We start from the raw sequence: 13,398 nt of genomic DNA, 5'->3' as shown, positions 1-13,398 counted from the left end.
TTTTTTTTTTTTTTTTTTCGGATTTGTGTTCACGATGCCTGGTTTGGTCAAACGTCAGCCGACAACATTGACGAAGGTGGAAGCAAGTCACAAATGAGAACATTGTAAGCATGTCGCAAGATTTGGAACCCCCGAATGAGTCACATGGGACACAATTGGGCCCAATTTAGCCAGTTTCACTTTTGGGTATACTTATTTGTATTTTCAATGCTTTTGAAATTCTAAAAAGTAGTATGTATGTAGAGTTACTTGGATGGGAATGGTAGATTGACACTGACTACACTGTAGCCCAGGGGTGTCAAAGTCATTTTTTTGCCGTGGGCCACATTGTAGTTATTTCCTCTCGAGGGCCATTATGAATTTGGGGAAGCCATTAGAATGTTTAATCCCTTGCACATACAGTAAGACCTCAACTTACAAACACCTTATATTACAAACCTTTCGTTTTACACACGTCAAATTTCTGAAAATTAAACCTTATAATAAGCACTATTTTCATAATACACACCCACCACGGCTGGCGGAGTGATCCTCTCTTTCCAAACAGAAATTCCCTTTGACCTCCAATGCCATTCCATCAAGCCATCAATGACCATCACAAATGTAAATAAAGTGACTTTATGATACAATGCAGTGTATTTCTTTCATTACAATACAATAGCACATTTATTATACATAGAATAAGGCATGTTGTGTGTAGTTTTAAGGCTTACTTAGTTGAGAAGTATATTTTATGGAAACCCGGGAACGGATTATTCCCATTTTAATGGTTTCCTATGGGAAATGTTTTTTTGAGATACACACTTTTCGCCTTACACACTCTGTCTGGGAACCAATTAAGTTTGTAAGTTGAGGTCTCACTGTATTACATTTAGAGCGCATACAACATATTAATTAATAAGTAGTTTTCAAATCTGAAGTCACGAATAATGACTGTTATTGTGGTTTACATCCAAAAATATGACATTTTGGTGAGGATTGTAGCAAGCATCATGGAATTTCACAAGTTTGATTTGCTTTCATGGGCCGAAAAAAATGATGTGGCGGGCCGGATTTGGCCCCCGGGCCTTGACTTTGACACCTGTGCTGTAGTCATTTCTCTCATATTGCCCCATCAAAAGATAGAATCTAATGTTTACAAATATATTCAGGGTGTATTCACTCCTGTGAAACGACTGTATTGTAGTTCAAGTAGAAGTTTCATAAGTTTCAGAATAACACTGACATGACACACGTTCCCACACCTCTGAACCACAACCACACTGGCAAAAAAAGGCAGAAAGACCACCACAGCTATGAGATGACAAGCTAATGCAGACGCCGAATGCAAGAAAAACTTACCTGGAGCTCCTGGGAGGCACAGGGGGAGGAGAAAAAGAGACATTCAGTTAGAAGGGGGGGGGGGAGAGAGAGAGAGAGATACGCAAACATCTCTAAGATATGCAGGAAAACACAGTGTTTATGTTGTAAAATACGTTAAAAGGGGGTGTCTAAATAAAAATATGAGGAATAATCGAATGTACAAATCATTATACAGTAAAGTCTCGTTATATCGATATCGGATATATCGATAGTCCCGGTTATATCGATACTATTTCTATGCACGCACATAGAAAATTACATGCAAACAGGGTCGAATATATCGATAGTCCCGGTTATATCGATATTTTTTCGGACTCCCTTGAATATCGATATAACGAGACTTTACTGTATTGGCAACACTGAAATCATGTGACGACTAAAAAAATATTTTTTTACGTGTCAACAATTTACTCTTGGAATATTGGACATTTTTGTATGATTATATTTTTTGTTGTTGTTAAAAAAATATTGACTTTCTTAATAGACTGTATTAAACTCATTCACTGCCATTCAGGAATTTATTCGTGAATTGAAAATATGACATATAGCGCCATTCCCGAATTAGTTTTTTTCTTGTTTGGGTGCCGATAAAGCGAAGGTTATGGCTTCTGGCAATGTTTTTTTCTGTTCCACAAGGCGGCATATTTCCATTTTTTTTTTCATGTTAGCACTTTGTTACAGCTTCAGCTGTTGTTAAAGAGCTATATAAACCAATTTGTATGTATTGCATTGCATTTTGGACAACCGCCCTCAATTCAATCTCATATAACTCCAGACCCGTAAAATTTAGGAATTAACGCTTTTTTTTCTGATGAAAGAAGAGAGTCTAAGGCTTCTCATGCTGTATTGAATGTTTATGTAGTCCTAAAACTCAATATTGTGTGGGTCCTGGAATTTGAGTGAAAATGACAAAAACCCTGGCACTGGAGTGGACACATTTTTCGAATATGTCTGGCAGTAAATGAGTAAATAGATTGAATTGATGAGAAAATGACAGAAGTTGACACGCACCAAAGCCGACGAGGAAGCCTTACCTCTCCGTCTTCCAGCTCCACATCCAGGAAGTCAAAATCTCTGAAAACTCTGAACTGCTGCTCGCTGGCAGTGTCATCCAGCGTGTCCTCCCGGGTGCCGCCTTCCTCGGACGACACGCCGCTTTCGCGTACTTCCATCATCATGTCCAGGTCGCCACAGGATGAGAAGATCACCTGGTGTCAAAAAGAAAAAGGGGAGATTTTGTTCACAGAAATGTCAATGGTCTCATCTGATCATTCAGAGGAACTTCACGTGAAGGTTCTTACCGACGGGTTCTTTGTTAGTCCAACTTCTTGACCACACAGAGAAAGAACATTAACCAGCTTTTCTCTGGTCCGTTTCTAATGGAGGGATGGAAACAAAAAAAAAAAAAAAAACATCACAGTCAAGCACTCGAAAAAGGTGCATAAACAAATACAGAACGATAGAAAAAGTGACTAATTTAACTCATTCACTGCCATTCCCGAATTTATTCGGGAGTTGCAAAGCATGACGTGGAGCGCCATTCGTGAATTTGTTCGGGTTTTGGGTGTTCTTGCGGCGGTGTGATAAAGCGCTGGTCAGACCTCTGGCAATGTTTTCCCTCCCACGAGGGGACAGCATTTCCCTTTTTTCCATATTAGCGCTTTGTTACAGATTCAGCTATTGTCAAAGCGCTACATACATCAATATGTATGTATTGCCTTTGGTAGAGCCACCCCCATTTCAAGCTCAGGTAACTCCCGACCCATATAACTTAGGAATTAACTCTTTTTTTTTCTGATGAAAGAAGATAGTCTAAGTTGAATGTTTATGTAGTCTTAAAACTGAATATTATGCGGGTCCTGGAATTTGAGTGGAAATAATAATAATAATAATAATAATAATAATAATAATTATTATTATTATTGGATTGGATTTGCCTTTATTAGTCTCGCAGTGGAGAAATTTACATTTCACAGCAGCAAAGTGATGAAAGGAATGAAAGTAGAAAAACAAAATACATGAGCTGCTGGAAAGGCATTATTATTAATTATTATTATTATTATTATTATTATTATTATTATTATTATTTACTCAAATTCCAGGACCCGCATAATATTCAGTTTTAAGACTTATTATTATTATTATTAGTGAATTGACTTTTTTACTTGACTACTTTGAACATTTCTATGTGATTCTTGAAAAAAATCCCTACTTTTGTGCCGATAAATACAATTATTTTCCTGGGAGAGAAAAAAATTACTGTTTAACTTGTAATTGATTTTTTTTTACTTCACTATTTGCACATTTCACTACCTGAGAAGACTGCGGTTGCCTCCAGCTGACGGGAACCAGGATGGTATTGGAATTGGATCCTGATGAGGTGGAGGAAGTACTACGGGTCACAGCCATGGCTCTGGCTTTGCCCTCCCTGACGGCAGAGCCCTGTAAGGCGTCAAAGCGCCGTCCGATCACCGGCGTCTGCGAGGAAAAGAAGCGTGTAATATTCAGGGGTGGGGCGTCATGGTTACACAATAATATCCCAAAAGTAGTTCCGGTCTTACCTCAGAAATATCAAAAGTGAAGTCCAGGGTTTTCCCAGGTAGCGCCTTCGCCGAGCCATCCCATACTCGGCTGACCTCCAGGTTGGAGATGTCGCCGTGAGCCTGCCCGTACACTGGGTGTACAAGGCTGGCTGAGCGGGACACAACAAGCTTCAGGATGTTTAGGGCGTCCTTCCAATGCACAGTCTGTCGAGAAAGACACTTTTTAGATACAAACTTGTACTGGTTTTGTTTTTACTTTTTTACTTCTTTTTTATGATTTTGTAATTTTTTATGATTTTTTTTTTATGTGTGAAACCCCACATACGGTGTAATAATTTTCCTGTTAAGTTGCTGGTCAATTTGACTGATTATAAAATGTAAAAATAAAGAAGAAATATACTTATTAAAATATTTGAACTCATTCACTGCCATTCCCGAATTTATTCGGGTTTTGATTTTTCTTGCGGGAGGGTGCCGATAAAACACTGGTCAGACCTCTGGCAATGTTTTTCCCTTCCACTGGGGGGCAGCATTTGCCTTTTGTCCATGTTAGCACTTTGTGACAGCCTCAGCTGTTGTTACAGCGCTAAATAAATCAATATTGTATTGTATTTTGTATAGACGCCACCATTTCAAGCTCAGATAACTCCAGATCCATATAACTTAGGAATTAACTCTTTTGTATGCTATTGCATTGTATTTTGGACATCCGCCCTCATTTCAAGCTCATATAACTCCAGACCCATATAATTTAGGAATTAACTCTTTTTTTGTATTTTGTACAGACACCCCCATTTCAACCTCAGATAACTCCAGACCCATATAACTTAGGAATTAAGTCTTTTTTTATGATGAAAGACGAAAGTCTAAGGTTTTCTTTTTTTGCTGAATTGAATGTTTATGTACAGTAGTCCTCAAACTCAATATTCTGTGGGTCCTGCAATTTGAGTGAAAATGACAAAAACCCTGGCACTGAAGTGGACACATTTTTGCACACTGTTTGGCAGTGAATGAGTTAAATGATTTTATAATTTCCAACAGACAGATGAGTTAAAAATTTCAGTAATACAGAAAAAAATCAAGTATATTGTATGATTTTTTTTACTCATCAATTCAATAAAAAAAATAACACTCACTTGTACAAACTTTTCGATGGTCTTGGTGACGTCGGCGTTGAACTGCTTGACATGCACGGCACTCAGGTCCATGTGGCTTAGCAAGCAGTAGATGATCTGCAGGAGAGACTGTTGCATGCTGGGAAGGCCTTTATCCAACAACTGCCCCAACACATGATTGTGAAATTATTATTTTGTCATTGGTCGGCAGCACACGTTTAAAAACAGGAGCACCGCACCTCCGCCATGTACGTAACCATGTTGAGCGTGATGTCGGAAAAGGCTTCGTGGAGATAGCGGCACACCACGCTGACCCAGGAGAAAGGGTCCCGCGTGTACGAACGTGTCTTGTATAACGTCATCACGTGGGCAAGGTGGGACAGTTTGGTGTTCTTTTCTACTAAACACACCTGACAAAAAAGGATGGACCAGAAATAATATTCATTCAATGAACTTCTTTTCTTGAAAAAAAATGACAGAACAAATCTTATTTAAATAAACTGATAGAAAATAGACATAATAGACATTATTATATTTAAAAGTTTCATGCTTAGAAGGCCCATAACACAGAAAAATCTGGGTTCAATGTGAGGTGAACAGACACAGACTGTTAAACTGTCATTTTCATAACAATAATAATAATAATAGTAATAATAATAGTAATAATAATAATAATAATAATAATAATAATAATAATAATAATAATAATACAGTAAAGTCTCGTTATATCGATATCGGATATAACGATAGTCCCGGTTATATCGATACTATTTCTATGCACGCACGGAGAATATTACATGCAAACAGGGTCGGATATATCGATAGTCCCGGTTATATCGATATTTTTTCGGATTCCCTTGAATATCGATATAACGAGACTTTACTGTAATACATTATATTTATCAGCGCCTATCAAAACTCTCAAGGTCACTTTACAGTCCCAGGATCCGTTTTTCTGCGGGTGAGCAGCGGCAGCCACATGCGCCAGCGTTCACTCAATTGAGAGTAACTCAAATAGATTAAGTTAGCTAGCTAGCTAATAGATGACTAATAGAAAGCTAGCGAGCTAGTTAGACAGCAAATAGATAGCTAGCTAGGTAGCCAGCAACGGTGAGCAACCGGGAATAACTCAAATAGATCAAGTTAGCTAACTAGCTCATAGATAGCCAGATAGCTAGTTAGACAGCTAATAGACAGCAAATAGGTAGCTAAACTAATTAAATGCTGACTAAACGCAAACTGGTAAAAATTGAGGACTTTTAAAAAAAAACATTTTTATAGTAGACTTCACCTGTGCGATCCTCTCTGCACTCTCCTTACAGAACTGCGTTGGGTGCCCAAAGTGCTGCACCAGGTGTGGTAGCAGACACAGCACGTTGAGTGGGAAACCTACCGAACGAACGCTGGTTAGTGCCACCATGAAGAAAAACTGTCAGGTTATCAGTTTTAGTCCTACCCAAAGATTGCGAACTGTCCACCACGGGTACGCGAGAGACGGGCGTGAGCTGACAGAAGAGCTGCAGGGTGAGGTCGGAGGTGGCTTGGGAGGTGAAGCCCTTCAGTAAGAGTTGTTGGATCCCAGAGAAGCCGCTCCATCGCAGCTGAGCCTGGAGTTTCTCCAAACGCTCGCGGTTCTCCGCCCGGTCCAAAGGCACCTGGGAAAATGGGTTAATATAGAGCCAAAAAATAAATACATTCAAAATATGTACAGATTTTTTTATTGATTTAGATGCCAATTGAAGAGTTGTTTTTTTATATAAGTTTCTTAACTCATTCACCGCCAAATGTAATTGAAACGCATGACGTGGAGCGCCATTCCCGAATTTGTTCGGGTTTCGGTTTTTCATGCTTGGGTGCCGATAAAGCGCTTGTTATACATCTGGCTTTACCTCCGACAAAGGGGCAGCATTAGACCATGTTAGCGCTTTGTTCCAGCTTCAGCTATTGTTAAAGCACTATATAAATCAATATGTATGTATTGTATTTTGTACAGCCTCCCCCATTTCAAGCTCAGATAACTCCAGACCCATATAATTTAGGCATTATCTATTTTTTCCGATGAAAATTCCGATGAATTTTCCGATGAAAGCAGAGCGTCTAAGGTTTCTTGCGCTGCATTTAATGTTTATGTCGTCCTAAAACTCAATATTCTGTGGGTTCTGCAATTTGAGTGAAAAATGACAAAAACCCTGGCACTGGAGTGGACACATTTTTACACATTGTCAGTGAAAACCGAACAAGTCTTTTTGATACTCTATGAAATTGTGTTTCTATTTAAAAGAAAAAAAAACAGTGATATAAACTCTTTTGCTGCCATATATTTTTAATATTTCATTGTCTTACCTTGGACAAGAGCTTGTGCACGAGGCGTAGCGACATCTGATACTCGAATTCAAAGTCCGACTCCATGAGTGAGACAGCCACCCAGAAAACGGTGGCCAGTATGGAGGACGGGTGCGAAACATGGGCGGGGTCGGACAGGACGCTTGGATCGATGCGATTGGTTGACGAGGTGCAGGATCCTGGGCTCCTCCCCAGTCGTGCTAGGCCGTGACTGTTGCAGGCCTATCGAAACATGATGATGTGATCGATGTTCATGAGCTTTTTTTACAATTTAACAAACATTCTTACCTGAATACGGTCCAGCGTGGCACTGCGAGGGGGGTCACTGGACTGGTAACCGCACTCGCCGAATTTCTTGGGTACCGAGTAGGAGCGTTGGTGCCGCTGAGACGACAGTCCCGCCAAACCCGGACCGGGAAAGTTTAGTTGGCCCGTGCTCTTCCGGTTCATCAACTTGTCGCTCAGCACAAAGTCAGGTGATGATGTTCTAGATCAGGGATGTCAGTCATTTTTTGCTGCGGGCCACATTGTAGTTATGGTTCCTCTCGAGGGCCGTTATGAATTTGGGGAACCCATTAGAATGTTTAAATCCCTTCAAATATTACATATAGAGCACACAGCAAATTAATGAATAACTCGTTTTCAAATCTGCAGTCAAGAATAATGACTTTTATTGTGGTTGACATCCAAAAATATGAAATTTTGGCTCAGATTTTAGCAATCATCATGGAATTTAACAAGTTTAATTTGCTTTCGCGGGCCGAAAAAAATGATGTGGCGGGCCGGATATGGCCCGCGGGCCTTGACTTTGACACCTGTGTTCTAGATGGATTATAAATAGCGTGACAACTGTTAGCATGGAAGCATTTTGGAAAGTCTTTTCAAAATAATAGCAGACTATATGAGGGAATTTCATTAGCTATTTCTTTTGTTAGATTGCGTTTTAGATACATATACAGACCTATTTGTCGATTTTAGAATTTACCATACGCATGGTTAGCGCGTGATGATTTTGTCCATAAGGTGTATAAAGCAGATGCTCACCTGGTTAGCGCCGCCATAAGGTCGCTGTTCTTCAGACACTCCGCCAGGTTAACCACCACCGATTCCAACGTAAGCAGAACCTCCATCACGTAACCCTGACACAAAACACCTCGTGAAAAAAAAAAAAAAGAAACGCCATGCAAAGTCTTTTTCTTTCTTCCATGGAGTGGAAATAACCTTACCTGCACCTCGTCGCCGTGCTCGCCCACCACCTCCACGAGGCGAGAGACCAAATCGGACACGGCGTGGTTGTTGATGGGTTGCTTGAGTGCCCGGAAGATTTGGAAAGAGCGGCCGGCGTAGTGACGAGATGAGCTGCACAACGCCGTCTGCAACGCCACGTCGCTAAGTTGCTGCTCCAGGTGGAAATCTGCACCAAAAATAAATGAATATAGAAATAAAAATATAAATATATTTAATATAAATATTATATTATATATAATATAAATATAAATAAATAAGTAAATTAATGAATGAACAAATAAACGAATAATACATAAATAAATTCTGTAGATGCATTAATAAATGCATAAATAAATAAACGCATAAATAAATCAGTAAATCAATAAATCAATAATTATTCTTATGCCTGCTCAATGCTTGGAGTCTCTCAAATGTTTACATGGACCAATTTTTAAACTTATAAGGGGATATCTTATTTCCTTTTTACTCAACATTGCTTTCAACGCGAGGATGGATTGCAATTGTGACATTAACTCATTCAGTGCCAGACAATGTGCAAAAATGTGTCCACTCCAGTGCCAGGGTTTTTGTCATTTTCACTCAAATTGCAGGACCCACAGAATATTGAGTTTTAGGACTACATAAACATTCAATTTAGCTAAACAAACCTTAGGCGATCTTCTTTCATCAGAAAAAAAAGAGTTAATTCCTAAGTTATATGGATCCTCCGGAGTTATCAGAGCTTGAAATGGGGCGGCTGTATAAAATACAATACAATACAATCCATATTGATTTATATAGCGCTTTAAACAACAGCTAAAGCTTTCACAAAGTGCTAGCAGGGACAAAAGGTAAATTCTGCCCCCTCGTGGAAGGGAAAAACATTGCCAGAGGTTTGACCAGCGCTTTATCAGCACCACCCGCAAGAAAAACCCAAACCTGAACAAATTCGGGAATGGCAACAAATGACTTAAAAAGACGGCTAGCCTCACCTGACTTCGACTCCTTGAAGACGGAGATGACGTGGCGTAAGAAGTTGGAGAGCTGGTCGGTGCTCTTCGAATTGGGGTTTTTGGGCGTGATGTCCTCGTGCACCCACAGCGGCCCCAAAGTTCTGAGCAACAACAACACAGTACTCCAGGCACTGCACACCCGCCACCGATAGCACCACATATCACGTTAGGTAAGGGAAAGGTCATGCACTTTTGACCCCCCCCCCCCCCCCCCCCCCTTATGTATTTTATATAGCAGGTCAAATGGAAAATACCAAAAATGTTTAAAAATAATAATAAAGGCTTCATTTGCTTCAAGGCAAATGTCCCCATTGTGGGACTATTGAATGCATTCTGATTCACTTTGTCAAATGGAAATTAGACTTTATCATATAAGAAAATCTTCAAAAGTATCTTAAATCGAGTCTACGTACCTTGTGGAAAGGAACTCAATAAGTTTGTTGGTCTTCTCGTCCGTCTCGTGGGCCGCGTCCTCCAGGTCCTCCAGGTCGTCCGGCGTAACCAGCGGCAGGTTGCCCACGCTACCCGCTGCGCTACCGCCGCCCAAGCTAGTCGAAGATGAGTTGGACGTGGAACCGAGGCCCGAATCGACCATAGGTGATGCCTGACAGTCCCGCAAGAAATCGGGCACATCTGTGCATTCGCGAGAAACAAGCATGGGGTGTTATTAGTTAGCGATCAAAGGTCCAAAGATGGACATGGAGGGTCTTACTTGAGTGCTGATGGTCGCCGTGATAGCTGGACTTAATGGTCAGGGTTTTGTTGTCACCACTCTCTCTGGTTAACATTAACACGGAGGCGATCACCTGCAATGAGGTTACAAGATAAGGATGTGGAAGAAGAAGGTAGAAGGCGGGAGAGGAGGTAAGTAAGTAAGCCTCCATCCCTCACCTGGAAGTTGTTGTTACACGATAGCGCTATGAGGAGATGCAGAAGGAGGCGCTTGCTGTGCTCGTATACCTCCGTCCTATAGTGGTCCAAGCCTGTTGATGACACGTAAAAATGAAGACACACTTAATAATGGGCATCCTCAAATAAAATGGCTGAAGGCTTCTGTTGTCACATTTATTTGATGTCTGAATACATAGATTCGATTATATTAGCCTTTATTAGTCTCACACTGGAGAAATTTACATTTCACAGCAACAAAGTGATGACAGGAAGGGTAAAGGAAAAGAAGAAGTAGAAAACATAAATACAGGAGCTGCTGTAAAGGCAGCCACTCTCGCGGCGCCATCTTGAAGTCAAAAGAACATAAAATAACAACAATGACAACACAAAAGTCAGACAGTCATTAACACATTCTGCACCCTATTTGTCGTATGGAGCAGTTCTAGATGAAAGAGGAGAGGTTCACAACGTCGTTTTCACCAGTGGATCAGGGGCGTCATGGTGGAATGTGCACGTCTGTTATAAAATACGGTTTGAAAGCAAACACGAAGCATACATTGACGAAAAGAGATTGTCTCACATCTCCTGTTTCATGTAAATCCGCTTCAATTCCAAGCCGCGACAGTATTTCTCATTGTTATATATCCGTGTTGGGTTCTTGTTGGCAAAAATGATGATATGGTGTTTGTGTGTGTGTGTGTTCATACCTAAGAAGAGCGCGTGCAGCAGCAGGGGAAGGTGCAAAGCCCAATCTTCCCTCACGCTGTGATCCACCACCATTTCCGTCATGAAAATGACGGCCACATTACACCTAAAACACATTTTTGAGTTACCAAAGATTCATTAAATGCAAAATGTAGCACTGGGTAAACATAATAATTTTTTTTTTTATGTTTTCATTGTAATACGTAACTCTCTGACTAGATTATTATAGTAATAATAAGATAAAAATGTGATTTTTTTTTATGATTAAAAAAAATTCTTTTTTACACAGTGTGAATATAGCAGCTTTCTGAGGTAACGCTGACACCCGGCGACGTTCCGAGCAGAAACAAATATCTGACCGGGTTTCATCCTCGATTTTTGTCACACGTACCTGTGCAGGGGTCCCCTGGGTGTGATGGTCTCGGGCAGGTAATCCACTAACGGCGCCCAGCAGCCGCCATTGATGGGCATGGGCAATGGCTGTGGTCGGTTTATCTCCAGTACGCTCAGAAGCCAGGCGGCGTACGGCGGCAGAGGGTCAGCTGGGGAAGGACGTTACAATACAAATAATAATAATCATAATAATAATAATAATACATTTCATTTATAAGCGCCTTTCAAAACTTTCAAGGACACTTTACAGTCACAGGATATTTTTTCTGCGGGTGAGCAGCGGCAGCCACATACGCCAGCGTGATAATTAAAATTTGAATTGGATTTGTTAAAGCTCTTGTATTGGTTGCCTTGAAATAAAACATGTGTACTTAACTCATTCATTTCCAAACGATGTGCAAAAATGTGTCCATTCCAGTGCCAGGGTTTTTGTCATTTTCACTCAAATTGCAGGACCCACAGAATATAGAGTTTTAGGACTGCGTAAATATTCAATAGAGCATTAGAAACCTAAGATTCACTTCTTTCATCAGAAAAAAAAGAGTTAATTCCTAAATTATATGGGTCTGGAGTTATATGAGCTTAAAATGAGGGTGGCTATACAAAATGCAATGCAGTCCATACATATTGTAGCGCTTTAACAACAGCTGAAGATGCAACAAAGTGCTAACATGGAAAAAAGGGTAAATTCTGCCCCCTTGTGGAAGGGAAAAAACATTGCCAAAGGCCATGGCCAATGCTTTATCAGCACCCAAACACGAAAAAACAAAACTCGAACAAATTCGGCAATGGCGCTCGACGTCATGCAGTGTAAGTAACCTTAGACTCTCTTCTTTTATCAGAAGAAAAGTTACATAATTCCTAAGTTATATGGGTCTGGAGTTATATGAGCTTGAAATGAGGGCGGCTGTACAAAATACAATCCATATTGATTTATATAGCGCTTTAACAACAGCTGAATCTGTAACAAAGTGCTAACAGGGACAAAAGGCAAATGCTGCCCCCTTGTGGAAAAGAAAAAAAAAACATTGCCAGAGGCCATGGCCAGCGATTTATCAACACCCAAGCATGAAAAACCAAAACCAGAACAAATTCGAGAATGACGCTCCACGTCATGCTTTTCAATTCCCGAATCAATTCGGGAATGGCAGTGAATGAGTTGATAAAGTGGCTGATCTGCATACATGTTCTATATATGGTCTGATCTAAGAAGACGACTTACTTTTTTCATCCTCATAGGAACCTCCTGAGCTGTTGCTATAGCGGGATTCGAGCCTGTTGTGCGCCCTGGCCCTGCTGTAATCCACACGTTAATATCATGCTAACACGTACATGTTAATGATTTAAAAAAAAAAGATGAATACTGACCGCTCTTCACTGTCTCTGACCAGTTTGCTTTCATCTGTATCTCCTAAATTGTCCGGTACCACCACCACCGTGTTACTGCTGGATGTGGTACCTACGTACGCACACACATGAACAAAGGCACTAAATGTCATATCCAACCATCACGCAGGAAGGCAAAGAAGATGGGCGTTGGGTCTCACCCGTCTGCGAGGTGGGTGCCTTGTTGCTGGCGGCAAATCGGTAGAAAGGCGGGTTGTCGCAATGCACCACCACCGGGTTGACGGGGTCGGTTTGTTGAAGCTCAAATAAGAGCTCTTCCATGGTCTGGATGGTGTTATTACGACACAAGTAGATCACCACTTTCTTGATCTGGGAACACAAACGCTGGTTGTCAGCAACACCGTTTTTTTGGTTGTCTCTGCTGTGAGTCTTTGGATTGACAGTGGCCAAAACTATAGC

General features: G+C 40.7%; 1 protein-coding gene across 2 annotated transcripts in view; it reads right to left on the bottom strand.

Moving 5' to 3' along the window:
* Positions 1–13,398, bottom strand: part of fryb (FRY microtubule binding protein b) — a 44,634-nt gene that overhangs the window by 10,484 nt on the left and 20,752 nt on the right. The window contains exons 33-53 of one of the 2 annotated variants that reach the window (XM_089017624.1): positions 13,140–13,308; positions 12,961–13,051; positions 12,815–12,888; positions 11,591–11,741; positions 11,202–11,305; positions 10,495–10,586; positions 10,316–10,409; positions 10,017–10,236; positions 9,583–9,734; positions 8,590–8,777; positions 8,408–8,502; positions 7,652–7,850; positions 7,364–7,585; positions 6,477–6,675; positions 6,312–6,409; positions 5,260–5,430; positions 5,042–5,182; positions 3,924–4,109; positions 3,676–3,840; positions 2,664–2,738; positions 2,397–2,570 (exon numbers count right to left, since the gene is read on the bottom strand). In XM_089017624.1, coding sequence (XP_088873750.1) covers positions 2,397–2,570; positions 2,664–2,738; positions 3,676–3,840; positions 3,924–4,109; positions 5,042–5,182; positions 5,260–5,430; positions 6,312–6,409; positions 6,477–6,675; positions 7,364–7,585; positions 7,652–7,850; positions 8,408–8,502; positions 8,590–8,777; positions 9,583–9,734; positions 10,017–10,236; positions 10,316–10,409; positions 10,495–10,586; positions 11,202–11,305; positions 11,591–11,741; positions 12,815–12,888; positions 12,961–13,051; positions 13,140–13,308 — 3,060 coding nt within the window. The remainder of the gene's footprint in view (positions 1–2,396; positions 2,571–2,663; positions 2,739–3,675; positions 3,841–3,923; positions 4,110–5,041; positions 5,183–5,259; positions 5,431–6,311; positions 6,410–6,476; positions 6,676–7,363; positions 7,586–7,651; positions 7,851–8,407; positions 8,503–8,589; positions 8,778–9,582; positions 9,735–10,016; positions 10,237–10,315; positions 10,410–10,494; positions 10,587–11,201; positions 11,306–11,590; positions 11,742–12,814; positions 12,889–12,960; positions 13,052–13,139; positions 13,309–13,398) is intronic. The other variant, XM_089017626.1, reaches the window with a different exon arrangement.

Source organism: Hippocampus bargibanti, linkage group LG16, assembly GCF_051943395.1.
Source record: "Hippocampus bargibanti isolate YZ-2025 linkage group LG16, ASM5194339v1, whole genome shotgun sequence".
In the NCBI taxonomy this organism is placed as follows: Eukaryota; Metazoa; Chordata; class Actinopteri; order Syngnathiformes; family Syngnathidae; genus Hippocampus; species Hippocampus bargibanti.
Note: the sequence above shows the minus strand (reverse complement) of the source record. Positions and strands in the feature narration are given on the sequence as shown.